The following is a 14,988-nucleotide window of genomic DNA, read 5'->3' as shown; positions in this document are numbered from 1 at the left end:
AAAAAAGAAACTATGACAGCGTCGGCGTTTGCTAGACTAAGCATCGACTCGGGGTATCGACTTGGAAATTCGAGGAGCTTCACAATCATCTCTCCGTATCGCGCCTGATGCCATTTCCCGCCCGAAAACACAACGCCGAAACAAGAAAACAGAAGCTCGATCGAGCCGGTGCGAATCCATATGTGCCCATGCTATGCTGCACAACATCGATGGCTGAAACAATTGCCCCCATAATCACGTGGGGGGGGGGGGGGGGGGGGGGGACATCAAATGAAAAATGCCATGGTAAATGACCAAGATCAGAGATTTTGAGAGATGGGACAAAAGAATCAGCACCTGGTGGGAGAAAACATTAGCATATGGAAGAACAGTAAGAGAAAAAGCACATGGGTACATACATCCGGTAGAAGCAGCTGCCCTGGGCAGAGCGAGTCGGGTCAGGGGTCTCGAAATTGTACGTGAAAGTGATGTCCAAGTCCCGCTTGTTCTTGTCGTTGGGACGGTTTTCAAGATAGCCGGACACAGACTCACCCTCCTCGACAGTCAGGACATCGGGCAGGTAGAAGACAGTCTGCTTCCAGTGCGTGTACTTGGCGTGGGGGCCCGTAGAGAAGCGAATGGGCTTGTGGCACTCGCTGAACTCGATATCGAACCAGGCAATTAGGGCATGGACGAAATCGTTGCGGCGCGCAAGGAGCGAATAGGGCACACGGAACGCCAGGTCGGCCGAGGTGACCGTATTCAGGTCCAGAGTGATGACGGCGCAGGGATCAGTGACAAGAGCCTTCATTTCCACGGTATCGACCAGCGGCTCAGTGAGGGCGATCTCCTTCATCGGGCTGTAGTCAAATCCATAGACGTTGTCCCAGACTAGAATTGGTCAGTATCGGAAGAAACGGAAGAAGCGGGCGTTACATACATCCGATCTTGTCGTCCTTGTACTCGCCATCCTCAATGCCAGCCACGTACATGGTGGCCTTGTCAGGAAAGATCTTGCCACCAGGAACAAGGTAAGTGTCACGGGCATACAGCACTGTGTCCAACATGCTCTCGTACAGTAGGAAGTAGCCCATCCACTCGGAGATGATGATATCTACCTTGGGGAACGGGAGAACAACTTCTTCCATCTTGCCCTGGAGGAGAGTAATCTTGTCGGCCAGGCCGTTCACAGCGACAATTTCACGGGCCTTCTCGATGATCGAGGACATGTCCACACCGATCACATGCTTGGCGCCCGCTCGAGCAGCGAACCTATCACGCATAGAGGATTAGCCTCAATCCGTAGCATGTTTGCATGTTGCAAGTTGCAATAGGAGCGGCTTACATGCTGAGGATACCTGTTCCACACCCAACGTCGAGGACAACCTTATCCTTGAAAATGTGGCGGTTTTGGTAGATGGAGTCACGGTAGGATCTCGTACGGACATCATCTTTCTGTTCGAGGTGCAAGCAACGGGATCAGTCATGAAACATATTAAATGATAGTCGGATTGTATTTCCATACCAGCATTTCCTCATGAATCCCTGTGCAAGGCAAGAAAAAAAACCCCCCAGGGTGTTAGTCCAATCCACGCCATTGAAATGGTTCGTATATCAAGATAATTTACCATGGTGATCGTAGCTAAAGCCAACCAATTAGTATGATAGCCAAGTGTTTTCGATGACCAATTCGTACCTCGTAAAGTAGCGCACTTCAGCATGCTCCATACCAACCATGCGATCGGCGCTGCTGGAGATGCCCCCAGCAGCCTGCGGGGTCTCAGATACATCCATCATGACGGAATTGAAGTTAGGATGTTAGGATCAAAGGTACAAGATCGGATAAAAAGGGTGAGAAAAAGAGGGAAAAGGAACGAGGATGATGAAAGAGACTTCAATCTAATCGACTTTTTTTTTTCTGATTATCGCAAGCCAAAAAGCTCACCTCCAATCTCCCCGCCCACGCTAAGCCTGGTTGGGATGAAAAGCGTGATTCGATAAGCCCTTGTTTGATTAGGGTTGTGTGTGGCATCGATAAGCGCGATATATACACATCCAGGGATATGCCGACTGAAGAGCTACTATGCTTTTATGCACTTCAATCCAAATTGAATTAAGTCTCGTAGTACAACTCCAATTAACCTTGGATCAACCTAGTGACTTTGAATCGCAGACAAAGGGGTTAGGTCATCGCCTAAGGACTGTAGCAGCTCCCAAAAAACCACTCAAACCCCTGTATCTGGCCACATGTGTGATTACAGCATGGTTCAATGCAAATATTAAAGAGCAGACAGTCAATATCTAGTATGTGGTGGGTCAATGGCTTTCTGGGCTGTCTACATTGTATACATTGTATACATTGTACATTTGGGGGCTCCCCGTCCCCTGCCAAGACCCATGGGGCGAGGCTCTTTCAGTGGAACACCTGGAATTCATTCTTCTCCAACTCACGCGTATTACGCTCCTTGACCAGAATGAATCTGGGCATTGGAAGACTGTCTCTCAGCAGTCTACTTGTTTTCCTTTTCTTCGCGACTTTCGTTGGTCAATCGTCCGCGTCGTTGGGTGACCACCTCCCCGACTTCAAAGAATGTGTTGAGGTACGTGGTTTCCCCGGACCCGATCAAACAGCCAGGCTGACGGCCACAGATTTGTAAAACGGAAAATTGCCAGCACGGCAACTCAGTGCTACGTATGTCCTTTTTTTTTTTTTGCTTATTTTCTTTCTTCTATGGTTCCTGACCTTTCTTTCAGCCTTGCACCATCGTCTGCTGCTATGGACCTGCCCTGCCGAATGTGATTATACTTGCCAACATGTCATTACCGACCGTCGCGTCTCTCGAGACCCTCCGATGATCACCCCCATCGTCCAGTTCCATGGGAAATGGCCATTCCGTCGCATCCTGGGGATGCAGGAGCCCTTCTCGGTGCTCTTTTCATTCCTAAACTTCGCGGCACACTGGCAGGGCATGTCGCGCGTCCAAGAGTCGATCCCTACCTGGCACTCCCTCCGCAAATACTATATGGCATTTGGATATATTGGGCTCGCCAGCTGGACCTTTAGCATGCTCTTCCACACGCGCGACTTCCCTCTAACGGAGAAGTTGGACTACTTCGCGGCTGGGGCCAGTGTCCTGTACGGGCTTTACCTGGCGGTGATCCGAATCCTGCGCCTGGACTTGGAGACTCCCCCCTACCGCCCCACTTTGCGTCGCCTCTGGACAACCATCTGCATTCTCCTCTATGTGATCCATGTCAGCTACCTCAGCTTCTGGTCATGGGATTACACGTACAACATGGCGGCGAATGTGGTGGTCGGCATCATCCAGAATATCCTGTGGACTGGGTTCAGCATTGTCCGGTACCAGAAGTATCTCAAGTTTTGGACTGCCTGGCCTGGTATGATTGTTGCATGGATCATCTTGGCCATGAGTCTCGAGTTGCTGGATTTTGCTCCGTGGCATGGATTGATTGATGCACATAGCCTCTGGCATCTGGGCACAGTGGTCCCCACTGCCTGGTGGTACTCGTGAGTCCCCCCTCGGCCTGGAGTATTTCAATGACTAACATATCGGTTGCGCCCGACAGATTCCTGATCAAGGATGCGAAAGACGACATTGCTGGACACAGACTCAAGGTGTGAGAAGAATGTTGATGGCCGTATTCTCATATTTATCTCTCTCTCTCTCTCTCTCTCTCTATACCCTGAATATTGTGAGTTCTAGTTCGAGAGAAAGCAATATGATGTTCTTGACTGCGCCTGTAGTTCATGTTTACCTGTAGTTTCCTGTAGCATCCTTGTTTCCACGGCATTTGGCGCGGGGGTTAATTGCCACGTCCCGCACTCCCGTCGTGGTGGCTGTGGTCCCCGCCATTGGCTCACCGCTAAGGCCGTCGCAATAAGAATTAAAAAAAGTGTCTCACCCAGACCCCTCCCTTTTTTTTTCGCAAGTACTTTCTCCTTCATTTCTCAACTTCGACCCTCCTAGAACTCCATTTGTTTGAAAGTGCCTCTATTTTGACGTGATCACCTCTCAGTGTTTTCTTTTTACCCCTTGGTCGCAGCGTATTCGCGCCACAATGGCGTCTCCGGCTATCAAGAAAGCAATCTCAGACGCGGCCCTTCAGTACACAAAGCCTGAGGGAAAGGTCTTCCAGTATGGCACGGCAGGGGTAGGTCGCGTTGCTTGGATTCTTGCCGAGGCGATGAACTGACTTTCTTTTTCCCGCGACATTACAGTTTCGCATGAAAGCGTAAGTTTTCCTTGAAATCTGCCCCGCTCCACTCCAGAACCCCGCGAGATCGTCCTTTTGTTGACATCGACTCTCTCTGACCGGTGTCCATCCACAGTGATCTCCTCAACACCGTTGTTTTTGCTGTAGGCTTGCTTGCGGGTCTGCGATCGAAGAAGCTCAGCGGACAATGGATTGGTGTTATGGTTACTGCAAGCCACAACCCCGCGGAGGACAATGGCGTCAAGCTGATTGACCCGATGGTAAGTCGACCCCGTCGCCGCACCGGCGCATGAGACCTAGAACCGTATCTGACGAACTGCAATGATTATAGGGTGAGATGCTCGAAGTAAGACCGACTCGCACCGCAATGACCGATCTGAATGTCTGTACTTACTGTCACAAATAGGCCGAGTGGGAGGCGTATGCGACAAAGCTCGCAAATGCTCCCTTGGACAAGATCGCCGATGTCCACGATGAACTGGTGAAGGAAATCGATGTCAAGATGACCAACCCAGCCCGTGTGGTCTTCGCTCGCGACACCCGTGCTTCCGGATCTCGTCTCGTCGGCGTCCTGAGTGCTGCCCTCACGGCAACCGAGGTCGAGTTTATTGACTGGAAGTTCATGACCACCCCTCAGCTGCACTACGTCGTGCGCTGCAAGAACACCCTCGGAACACAGTACGAATATGGCGAACCAACCGAGCAAGGGTATTATGAGAAGCTCGCATCATCCTTCAAGAAGGTCATGCGGGGTGTCAAGGTGCAGGGCTCCTTAACTGTTGACTGCGCCAACGGTGTTGGCGGGCCCAAGCTGAGGGATCTCCTGAAGTTCCTGGATTCGGGACTCGACATCAAGGTGGTCAACGACGACGTGATCAACCCTGACAGCTTAAACTTCGAGGTGGGTGTGACCGGTCGACCTCCTATGAACCTACCTAGTAGGCAAGACAAACTGACTGAATTTTTTTTTAGTGTGGTGCCGACTACGTCAAGACCAAACAGCGCGCTCCGCCCTCTTCCAAGGCGGCTGTGCTTGACCGATGCGCCTCCCTGGACGGCGATGCCGACCGCCTGGTCTACTATTTCCTCGATGAGAGCAACGTCTTCCGACTCCTGGATGGCGACCGCATCGCCACTCTTGCGGCTTCTTTCATCGGTGATCTGGCTCGGAGCGCGGGCATTGCCCAGAAACTCAAGATTGGTGTCGTCCAGACGGCCTACGCCAACGGTGCCAGCACGGACTACATCGAGAAGGTGCTGAAGCTCCCCATCATCTGCACCAACACCGGCGTAAAGCATCTCCACCACGCAGCCTTGCGGTTCGACGTCGGCGTCTACTTTGAGGCCAACGGCCACGGCACGGTCACTTTCTCGGAAACCGCCCTCAAGGTTATCAAGAGCACGGAGCCCCAGTCGCCGGCGCAGCAGCGCTCCCTGGAATGCCTCCAGGCTCTGACTGACCTCATCAACCAGGCCGTCGGCGATGCCCTCTCTGATATGCTTGTTGTCGAGGCCATTCTGGCCCACAAAGGCTGGACCCCCAGGGAGTGGCTGGGCACTTACACTGATCTTCCCTCCCGTCTGGTCCGTGTCGAGGTCAACGACCGCTCCATCTTCAAGGCTTACGATGCGGAGCGCAAGCTGGAGTCCCCGGCTGGCCTTCAAGAGAAGATCGAGTCCCTGCAGTCCCGGTATAATAAGGGCCGCAGTTTTGCTCGTGCCAGTGGTACCGAGGATGCAGTGCGTGTCTACGCTGAGGCTGCGAACCGATCTGAGGCGGATGATCTCGCCACTCGGGTCGCCAATGCTGTTCGCGAGGCAGGCACTGCCTAAGTGAACCTTTCTTGATTCTCTATGGAGGCGATCAACGAGTCTTCCAATGGACAGTTTTATGATTTCTACGCTTGCACCGGGAATTGGGGCATTACCATGTCGCCTTGATGAGATTTTCCACGAGCATAATTTACGACTTTTTTTTCGGCCACTTGACTGTGAAGAGATCAGGCCTAGAAAATATTCGGTATCATCTGATGCAGTAATGAAATTTATGTATGCTCAATATCCAAAACCCGTCTATGTAGCAACGTCGTATCAAATTGTCTCTAGTGGGCCAGCCATTCGTATGAAGAAAAGACATAAGAAGACATCGGGCAAAAATTGCGGACACTTCAGCCCTCCTCGCGATCCATCTCCTCACGAGAGTGCTTGCCCCTGCCAAACTGCTTTCCTCTGCTCCCTCGCTTTTCGTCAAAGTTCTTCATCTCCATGATGGCCTGGCGCTGTGCTTCACCCACTCGCTCCGCCATCACCATGGCCTCGTCCTTGGGGGCGTCGTATTCCGGGAGCTCCTTGCCCAGTGCACCCTCAACGCGTTTCAAGATCTCGAAATCATACTGCGAGGTAAACGAGATTGCGACTCCACTTTTTCCTGCACGCGCGGTTCGGCCCACCCGGTGAATATACGTCTTGCTGTCGGTCGGGAGATCATAGTTTAAAACCAGGTCCACGGATGGGATATCCAGACCGCGAGCAGCGACATCAGTCGCGACAAGGATATTGCGGCTACGCGAACGGAACTTGCCGAGCGCACCCAGTCGCGCAGACTGCGAAAGCTGGCCGTGTAGCGGGATGGCGCCAAATCCGAGCGCACGCAGCAGAAAGGCCATGCGCTGGGTCTCGTGGACAGTGCGTGTGAAGATGATGACCGACTGGCCGGCGAACTCGTTCAGCAAATACACTAGATAGATATCCTTGTGCTTGTGCGGCCGCAGCAGGAAGTACTGCTGCAGCGTCGAGACGGTCTGGTACTTGTTCGACGAGATCGATATCCGCTGCGGGTTGGACAGCGATGCCCGCTGCAGCGACTCCACCTTGGAGCTGAGCGTTGCCGAGAACAGGAAGGTGCGTCGTTCCCGTGGCAGAACTTTCAGGATCTTGTCCAGGATCGGCCCGAAATCCATATCGAGCAGTCGGTCTGCTTCGTCCATGACCAGATACTTGAGGTTGCGCAGCGAGAATCCTTTGGTGTTCTCCAGGTGGTCGAGTAGACGGCCGGGAGTTGCGACGATAATATGAGGTTTCTTGCCTAGCGCGATTGATTGAGGCACCATGTCCATCCCCCCCACGATTACTGCGGTTCGCACATTGATTGTTGATCCGAGAGCCTCGAAGGCTAGCGAGGTCTGGTATGCAAGTTCTCGGGTTGGGGCGAGGACGAGCCCAAATAGGGATTGCGGCTTATCCATGAGTGCTATATGAATGTCCCCATCAGTATATAATCCAAAATTATGTGAAGCCGCGAAGTATATCTACCCTGTAGAATCGGTAGCGCAAAGGCGGCTGTCTTTCCACTTCCTGTCTCCGCAAGCCCGATCAAATCCCGACCCTGTAGCGCCGGGGGAATGGATTCGGATTGAATCGGCGTCGGCGCCTTGTATCCTAGTGTATCGCAGGCCTCACATAGTGAATCGATGATCCCCAGTTCTCTGAACGACTTCGGGGCCGCGGGAGTCTCGGAGCTCTCATCATTTTGAGAGCTAGCATCGCTGGCCCCCACATCCACATGCGTCTCACGTTCGACCTTGCGCTTTTTAATTGCGGGCATTTTGATTGCTGTGGTTTGACCAGGAAAAAGAAAGTGTCGAGCTCAATCACAGAAATATTTTTTGTGGGCCCGCAACATTGTTGATCCGCCATACTTTTCCGCCTTAATCTTTGTCTCCAAAAAAAAATTCCAGAGCTGATCCGACTTAGCCGCTTGATCTCCTTCCCTTTTCCAGTTTCTTGTCTTGGTTTCACAGATCTCGCTATGGCCAAGGGACGTGTCAAGAAGCGCACCCATCTTCGCGCGCAAAATGCTTCGGCCGGTGCGAAGAGCGCCGCTTCTTCTACAGCCAAGCCCCCGAAGTCCATGGTCATCCGAGTAGGTGGCTCTCAGGTTGGCACCAGTGTAAGCCAGCTGGTCAAGGATGTTCGCCAGATGATGGAGCCCGATACAGCAGTGCGATTGAAGGTACGAATCACAAATACGCCTCTTCTACCGAACGGTGTCTAATTCAGCTCTTTAGGAACGCAAATCCAACCGGCTGCGCGACTATACAGTGATGACCGGCCCGCTCGGTGTCACACATCTTCTTCTGTTTTCCAAATCCCGGACGGGCAACACCAACATGCGTCTCGCGGTCACGCCTCGGGGTCCGACGCTCCACTTTCAAGTCGAGAACTATTCGCTCTGCAAGGATGTCGAGAGGGCACTGAAGCGCCCGCGGAGCGGCGGTCAAGATCATAAGACACCACCATTGCTGGTGATGAACAACTTCAGTTCTGCGGATGCAACGGAAGATTCCAAAGTTCCCAAACGGCTCGAGACTCTCACCACCACCATCTTTCAATCCCTCTTCCCTCCGATCAACCCCCAAGCCACGCCTTTGTCCACTATCCGCCGTGTCATGCTGCTGAACAGAGAGCCTTCCGAGTCCGAGGAGGAAGGTTCGTACATGTTGAGTCTCCGGCATTACGCCATCGCCACAAAAAAGACAGGAGTCCCGAAACGCATCCGCCGGCTGGACCCCAAAGAGATCCGGAACCGCGATAAGAAGAAGGCTGCCGTCCCAAACCTTGGCAAGCTGGAAGATGCCGCCGATTACCTCCTTGACCCGTCTGCGGCTGGGTATACATCTGCGAGCGAGACCGAACTCGACACCGACGCCGAGGTGGAGGTTGCGGAGAGCACCACCCGAAGAGTCCTCAACAAGCGGGAGATGCAGCGCATAAAGGCTAGCGAAAAAGGCGAGAAAAAACCCGCCAACACCCCCGGGGTCGAGAAACGTGCGGTGAAACTGGTGGAGTTGGGCCCGCGCTTGAAGCTCCGATTGATGAAGGTTGAAGAGGGTGTTTGTGAGGGCAAGATTATGTGGCACGACTTCATTACGAAATCGGAGAAGGAAATCAAATCCATGGACCAGAGCTGGAATGTCCGGCGGAAGGAGAAAGAGCAGAGGAAGAAGCAGCAAAAGGAGAACATTGAACGGAAGAAGCAGGACAAGGCTAAGGCCAAGGCCAGGGGCGAACCTGTTGAAGAGGATGACGATGAGGAGGAGGATGTTGATATGGACGATGACGACTGGCACAGTGATGACTTTGGGGATGAAGATGAGGGCGCCGAGCCGGAAGAGGATTCGGACGACTCAATGGAGGAGTGAAGGAAGGTGTGAACACCGTCTCTCTTTATTCGGCCAGGGTCTCACCTCGATGGTCGAAACGGATCTGCAATTCAGCACTTCCGACGATATGCGCTTGGGCCAAGCAGACCGATACTTGGTGCTCTGGTTTGGTTTCCTGTGGATCAGGCATCACTTGACCCTGTCTGATAACAGGCCAAGACCTTGCCTTGCCCGGGGTGCGAAAAGCTCGCCTTTAATATGCCTGCCTCGAATGGGGCAATTCGCCTCTTCAGCCAGTTCAGCATGCAGGCGTTACGAAAAGAGCCTCCCATTATACCCGTAAGCCTTGAATGGATTCAGTGTACATGTACTTGCAAGATGCAAGGATGATTGATGCTTGGGGAACAAAAGATTACCTTAAAAAAAAAAAAAAAACAGCGTAACTTAAAACGTATTCTTCTATTTCTTGAGCTTCTCTTCAACGATGCGAGACACCATCTTTTCCAAGACAGTAAAGTCTCCCCCAGCCGTGCCAGCAAAATAGCCCTGTACACTCTTCTCGACATACTTACCCACGATGTCAATCTCCACGTTGACCTCCTCTCCAGCCTTCTTGGATGCCGTGACGACCTTCTCCTGGGTGTAGGCAATGAGCATGACTTCCCAGTATCCGTCCTCCCCGTCCACCACCTTGGTAACAGTCAAGCTAGCACCATCCAGCGTGACGTAGCCTTTCTCAACGACATAGCGCAGAACCGCTCTGTCGCGCGGCTGCAGCCGAAACACCAACGAGTTCCCGTCCGGCGTGACGGACAGGATCTTGGCGACGGTATCGACATGGCCCTGCACAAAGTGCCCGCCCATGCGGGTATCCGCGGAGACGGCGCGCTCGAGGTTGACGCGAGAATTCGTCTGTAGGGATCCAAGATTTGTGCGCCGTAGTGTCTCTGGTGCGACGCCGACCTTGAACCAGGTCTTGTCGAATTCGGTGACCGTAAGGCATGTCCCTTTTCAAATTTGTACTTGCTTAAATTGTGTCCCAATTGTATTCAGGACGGGGAAAGGTACCATTGACACTAATACTGTCGCCCAGATGCGCGTCGGAGAGGATCGCCTCGCAGTCGGAGATGGTGAGCGATGTGCCCCCGCCCCCGCTTGTCGAGGTGTCGAGGGGCTCCAGGGCCGTGACGACTACGGGGGATCCATCAGCCTGGGACACTCGGATGGGTTGGGTTGGTTTGTTATCTCATGCAAAAGAACACTCACCTCCAATCGTCTCGACCAGACCTGTGAACATCGTAGCGGGTTGTCTGTCGGAAACAAAGCGAAGATGTGTTGCAGTCGGTCGACCTCGGCTTCGGTGGCCGATCCGAGCGGTGTCGGCGTTTTGGCGGAGCTTCGGTCTACCCCAATTCGCATTTAATTCTCCCCTCATCTTGCGCCTGTTTTTTTTTTTTTTTTTTTTGTCTTATTTTGTTCTTTTTCTTTCTTGTTCTGATCCATGCATAGTTTGACAGATGACGATGACGGTCGCCCTCAGAGTCCAGGCGGTTGCCCGTCGATCAGGCTCATGCTGGTCCAACAATGCCTTGCGGCGCACGACGCCGTGGCGGAACTACTCAAGTGCAGCTTCAGCTGTCAATGAATCGCTGCCCTTGGCGGGCATTCGGGTGCTTGATATGACCCGGGTGTTAGCAGGAGTGAGTTTGCGAATGCCATTACTGTCTTCCTGGAATATATTTCTAACTATGGGATTCTATAGCCGTACTGTACTCAGATTCTCGGCGATCTAGGGTATGCGAACCCAATGAAGCCTGCAACTGCATGATCTTCGCCCTTTTTATTGTTGATTTCAACATGCTGAACATCCCTGATATAGAGCGGACGTGATCAAAGTCGAACATCCCGTGCGCGGCGACGATACTCGCGCTTGGGGCCCGCCATATGCGAAATATGAAGATGCGTCGCGGAATGGACCCGGCGAAAGTGCCTACTACCTAGCAGTATGAGAAAATCCTGGCAATGAGTATGGATACATTCCATGTGCTAATGGGGTACGCAGGTCAACCGAAACAAGAAATCACTCGGGCTATCCTTCCAGCATAAATCAGGCGTCGAGATTCTACACAAGCTTGCAAAAGAATGCGATGTCCTTGTTGAGAACTACCTCCCTGGCGGCCTGAAGAAATACGGAATGGACTACGAGACACTACGGGAAATAAACCCCAAATTGATCTATGCCAGCATCACCGGATACGGCCAGACAGGTCCGTACAGCACTCGGGCCGGTTACGATGTCATGGTGGAAGCGGAAATGGGATTGATGCATATTACTGGCGCTCGAGACGGTGCGCCCGTCAAGGTTGGCGTAGCCGTCACTGACCTTACCACTGGGCTATATACCTCCAATGCCATCATGGCAGCTCTGCTTGCGCGCGCTCGCACAGGAAAGGGTCAACATATTGATGCTTCCTTGAGTGATTGTCAAGTGGCGACCCTCTCGAATCTGGCTAGTTCTGCACTTATCAGTGGCAAGAAGGATTCTGGGCGATGGGGGACGGCACATCGTAAGCAGCCAAAAACTCCATCGATGAATCTACAATGCCCGTCGATAAACTAATTTGTTGGAATTCTACCACCAGCATCTATTGTCCCCTATCGGAGCTACAAGACCAGTGATGGAGATATTCTGTTTGGTGGCGGGAATGACCGGCTCTTCGGCGTGCTGTGCGACCGACTGGGCTTCCCCGAGTGGAAGACAGACGCCCGTTTTGTGACCAACAGCGATCGAGTTCAACACCGAGCCGAGATTGATGGTCTGATCGAGAACACTACCCGACACAAGACGACGCAGGAATGGCTCGAGATCTTCGAGGGAAGCGGGATGCCGTATGCGGCCGTGAATGACATCCAGGGAACGCTGAATCACTCGCATGGTATGTTTTTTTTTTTGACGAATGTGACTCGAAAATGTGGTGTGCCATTGATGCTGACTCGGTCCTGTAGTCCAGGCACGGGGAATGGTGACGGAGGTCGATCATCCCGCTTGCGGTCCTATCAAGTTGGTCAACACCCCTATCAAATACTCCGAGGCGACTCCGGGTATTCGTACTCCACCTCCTACACTTGGTCAACATACAGACGACATTTTGGGTGGTATTCTGGACTATAGCGAGGCGGATATTGTTCGTTTGAAGAAGGAGGGGGTGGTGTCATGAATCTGATGAGTTGGAAATGTAGAGTCATTGTACATCCGGGACTGGGAGCAATCCCGAAGAAGCATCCCAGTTGATACCATCTGAAATATAAGAACAAAGATAATGTCAAGGACAAGAATGAATACACTGGAATCTTGAATAGAGTCAATGTGAATCACGTGACACTATACAGACCTTGCCTCGCTTCCAATGGCAATTGACCTCAACAGGGCAGGCGCCCATTCACCAAGGCACCCACATACACATAATCCCCTCACTTCTCTTACTTCGTCTCTCTCTCTCTCTCTCCTTCTTCCTTTCACTACACCCCCGCCCCCTTAACCATTTCCAACTCTTCGCTTCTCTTCTCCTCTTACTCTATCCATTTCTCACTCTCATTGCCACTATCACCGTCTCTCTTTCTGTTTCTTTCTGTTTCTCTCTCTCTTTTTTTCGCCTCAGTCTTCAAGATGAAGGTCTCGAGTGCGTTTGTCGATCTACCTCCCCCCGACATCAATCCCGAAGGGCCGACTGAGCTCTTCGAAGAGGATGTCATTGTCAAGGATATCCCGCTCGGAATGACCGAGGCTGATGAGCCCGGCATTCTGTTTACGAATGAAGATGAGGAAGGGCGCCAGTCCAAGAGACCAAAGGTGCACCTTTCCCTTTCTCCTTTATCTCGTCCGTCAATGGGTGCCCAGAACCAGCCCCAATCCCAGGTTGAGCCCGTTGCCCAGCCTGACGTTCTGACCACCATCACCTCAGGTGCACCTGAGGTGATGGCTTCCTCGGCCATCGAGCCTGCTGTCTCCGCTTCTCTCATTGAGAAGTCAGTCCAGGCACAGACCCAGTCCAGTGCCCAGTCTGGCACCTTCACCACCACCCCGGACTCCCTTCAGTTGCAGACTGAGTCTGGAATCCAGCCTGGTCCAGTGCGTACCACCCAGGATCAAAACGAACTCGGCAGCCAGCCGGTAGCCGCACCTGCCCCGGCCCCACAGACCAGTGAGGCTGCGACCAAGGGCCGCAAGAAGGCCGCTCCCCGCAAACCCGCCAAGACCAAGGGGGCACGGTCGCGTGCCGGCAACGACGAGGACGTCATCAAAGCTGGACCAGACTCTGAGACGGAGGAGGAAGAGGCGAGTGCTGCCCCAGCCGAATCTCGAACGACCAGATCCGGCCGAGTGACCAACCGACCCGCCGCGTATGGCTCGGTCGATGCTGTAGCCAACAAAGAGGCCGCCCCGACTTCCAAGACCTCTCGCAAGCGCAAGAGAGTCTACCGCAAGAAGGACGCCAACATTGTGTGCGCCCGCTGCCAGAGGGGAAACAGCCCATCGACCAATGCCATTGTCTTCTGTGATGGGTGCAATGCCGCGTGGCATCAGAAGTGCCATGATCCGCCGATTGACAACGAGGTCATTCGGGTGAAAGAGATGGAATGGTACTGCCACGAGTGCAAACCCACACAGAAGCCGGCGGACGAGCAGAACAGGCCTCTCGCCAAGCCCCGCAAGACGCAGAAGCGGTCCCAGTTCATGCATCCTCGCCAGAAGGTACCCCAGCTGGAGCTGGGTGGAGATCAATTCACTGCGGACGAGCGGCGAGCCTACCTGTCGGCCCTTTCTCACGCCTCACTGGTAGAGCTTCTTGTCAACGTCTCCAGCCGCAATCCGTCTGTGCCTATGTTCCCTGCCAACATGCATGAACTCCCGGCTTCTGCCTTCCCAGCCCCGATGAGCCAACCGGCCAATGATGCTGTCCCCAGCACCGCGCCCAAGATTAAGTTGAAGAAGAGAAGTCGCACGACTGCTGCATTGGAAGAGGACCCGGCCGTTGAAAATGACCCTGAAGCCGACACTCGCCCCCGCAAGCGAACTCGCGCGGTTTCGGCCCCAGTGAAGCCCTCTGCCGCGAAGGCCGCTGCCACCAAGGGCAAGCCGAAAGCGAAGGGTCGGTCTCGCACCGCCCCTGTTCGTCAAGCATCTGAGGCTCGTTCGACTGCGGATCAGTCTACCTCTGAGAGCACTGTTACCCGAACTCGAGACAGATCCCCGACGCCTTTCCCATCTGTTGCTGAACGGGCGGAATCCGAGGCAGCGGAAAGGGAGGAGGAAGACGAGGAATACTATGTTGAAGACCACCGTGTCTACCCACGGGCTGGCAATGGCTTCTGTCCCCCATCCGACGACCTTGACATCCTTCGAGAGGATCCCGACTGCAGCACGTTCAGCCACGCCTTGCACGGACCGGCCAAAAGAGGGAAGGTGACCAAGCCGACCAAAGTTACCAAGACGACCGAAAAGGGGACTCAACGGAAGAGAAATTAATCGCCATGCCTTGTCAAATTGTCAGAATCTCCGAAGAGAAACGTGCTACGATTGAAACGACCAATTTTTCTGTCTGGGTACAGG

At 53.3% G+C, this 14,988-nt stretch overlaps 8 protein-coding genes across 8 annotated transcripts; 5 read left to right on the top strand and 3 right to left on the bottom strand.

Moving 5' to 3' along the window:
* Positions 1-329: 329 nt before the first annotated feature.
* rmtA (protein-arginine omega-N methyltransferase HMT1) lies at positions 330-1,776 on the bottom strand (the record flags this gene model as incomplete). Its single annotated transcript, XM_056659538.1, has 7 exons — positions 330-336; positions 399-870; positions 920-1,251; positions 1,325-1,434; positions 1,505-1,524; positions 1,608-1,621; positions 1,676-1,776. The coding sequence occupies 7 exons, from the start codon at positions 1,774-1,776 to the stop codon at positions 330-332; spliced, it is 1,056 nt and encodes a 351-aa protein (XP_056507831.1).
* A 677-nt stretch (positions 1,777-2,453) lies between these two features.
* On the top strand, positions 2,454-3,622 carry NUU61_009012 (PGAP3/PER1 family protein; the record flags this gene model as incomplete). The annotated part of the gene is made up of 4 exons (XM_056659537.1): positions 2,454-2,579; positions 2,629-2,671; positions 2,734-3,508; positions 3,568-3,622. 4 exons carry the CDS (start codon positions 2,454-2,456, stop codon positions 3,620-3,622), a joined length of 999 nt encoding a protein of 332 aa, XP_056507830.1.
* Positions 3,623-4,059: 437 nt separating this feature from the next.
* Positions 4,060-6,048, top strand: agm1 (phosphoacetylglucosamine mutase PCM1; the record flags this gene model as incomplete). The annotated part of the gene is made up of 6 exons (XM_056659536.1): positions 4,060-4,152; positions 4,220-4,233; positions 4,331-4,475; positions 4,547-4,561; positions 4,622-5,116; positions 5,188-6,048. The coding sequence occupies 6 exons, from the start codon at positions 4,060-4,062 to the stop codon at positions 6,046-6,048; spliced, it is 1,623 nt and encodes a 540-aa protein (XP_056507829.1).
* A 335-nt stretch (positions 6,049-6,383) lies between these two features.
* rrp3 (RNA-dependent ATPase RRP3) lies at positions 6,384-7,819 on the bottom strand (the record flags this gene model as incomplete). Its single annotated transcript, XM_056659535.1, has 2 exons — positions 6,384-7,465; positions 7,528-7,819. 2 exons carry the CDS (start codon positions 7,817-7,819, stop codon positions 6,384-6,386), a joined length of 1,374 nt encoding a protein of 457 aa, XP_056507828.1.
* A 204-nt stretch (positions 7,820-8,023) lies between these two features.
* Positions 8,024-9,416, top strand: NUU61_009009 (Brix domain-containing protein; the record flags this gene model as incomplete). The annotated part of the gene is made up of 2 exons (XM_056659534.1): positions 8,024-8,227; positions 8,283-9,416. 2 exons carry the CDS (start codon positions 8,024-8,026, stop codon positions 9,414-9,416), a joined length of 1,338 nt encoding a protein of 445 aa, XP_056507827.1.
* Positions 9,417-9,836: 420 nt separating this feature from the next.
* NUU61_009008 (riboflavin synthase) lies at positions 9,837-10,674 on the bottom strand (the record flags this gene model as incomplete). Its single annotated transcript, XM_056659533.1, has 3 exons — positions 9,837-10,384; positions 10,446-10,568; positions 10,644-10,674. The coding sequence occupies 3 exons, from the start codon at positions 10,672-10,674 to the stop codon at positions 9,837-9,839; spliced, it is 702 nt and encodes a 233-aa protein (XP_056507826.1).
* A 220-nt stretch (positions 10,675-10,894) lies between these two features.
* On the top strand, positions 10,895-12,595 carry NUU61_009007 (CaiB/BaiF CoA transferase family protein; the record flags this gene model as incomplete). The annotated part of the gene is made up of 6 exons (XM_056659532.1): positions 10,895-11,077; positions 11,140-11,171; positions 11,257-11,380; positions 11,440-11,944; positions 12,020-12,313; positions 12,384-12,595. The coding sequence occupies 6 exons, from the start codon at positions 10,895-10,897 to the stop codon at positions 12,593-12,595; spliced, it is 1,350 nt and encodes a 449-aa protein (XP_056507825.1).
* A 449-nt stretch (positions 12,596-13,044) lies between these two features.
* On the top strand, positions 13,045-14,904 carry NUU61_009006 (phf1/phf2 family PHD finger domain-containing protein; the record flags this gene model as incomplete). The annotated part of the gene is made up of 1 exon (XM_056659531.1): positions 13,045-14,904. One exon carries the CDS (start codon positions 13,045-13,047, stop codon positions 14,902-14,904), a length of 1,860 nt encoding a protein of 619 aa, XP_056507824.1.
* Between the last annotated feature and the right edge of the window lie 84 nt (positions 14,905-14,988).

Source organism: Penicillium alfredii, assembly GCF_028826965.1.
Source record: "Penicillium alfredii strain IBT 34128 chromosome Unknown utg000011l_segment0_segment0, whole genome shotgun sequence".
NCBI classification, from domain to species: Eukaryota; Fungi; Ascomycota; class Eurotiomycetes; order Eurotiales; family Aspergillaceae; genus Penicillium; species Penicillium alfredii.
This window is presented reverse-complemented; position numbering and strand designations above follow the sequence as displayed.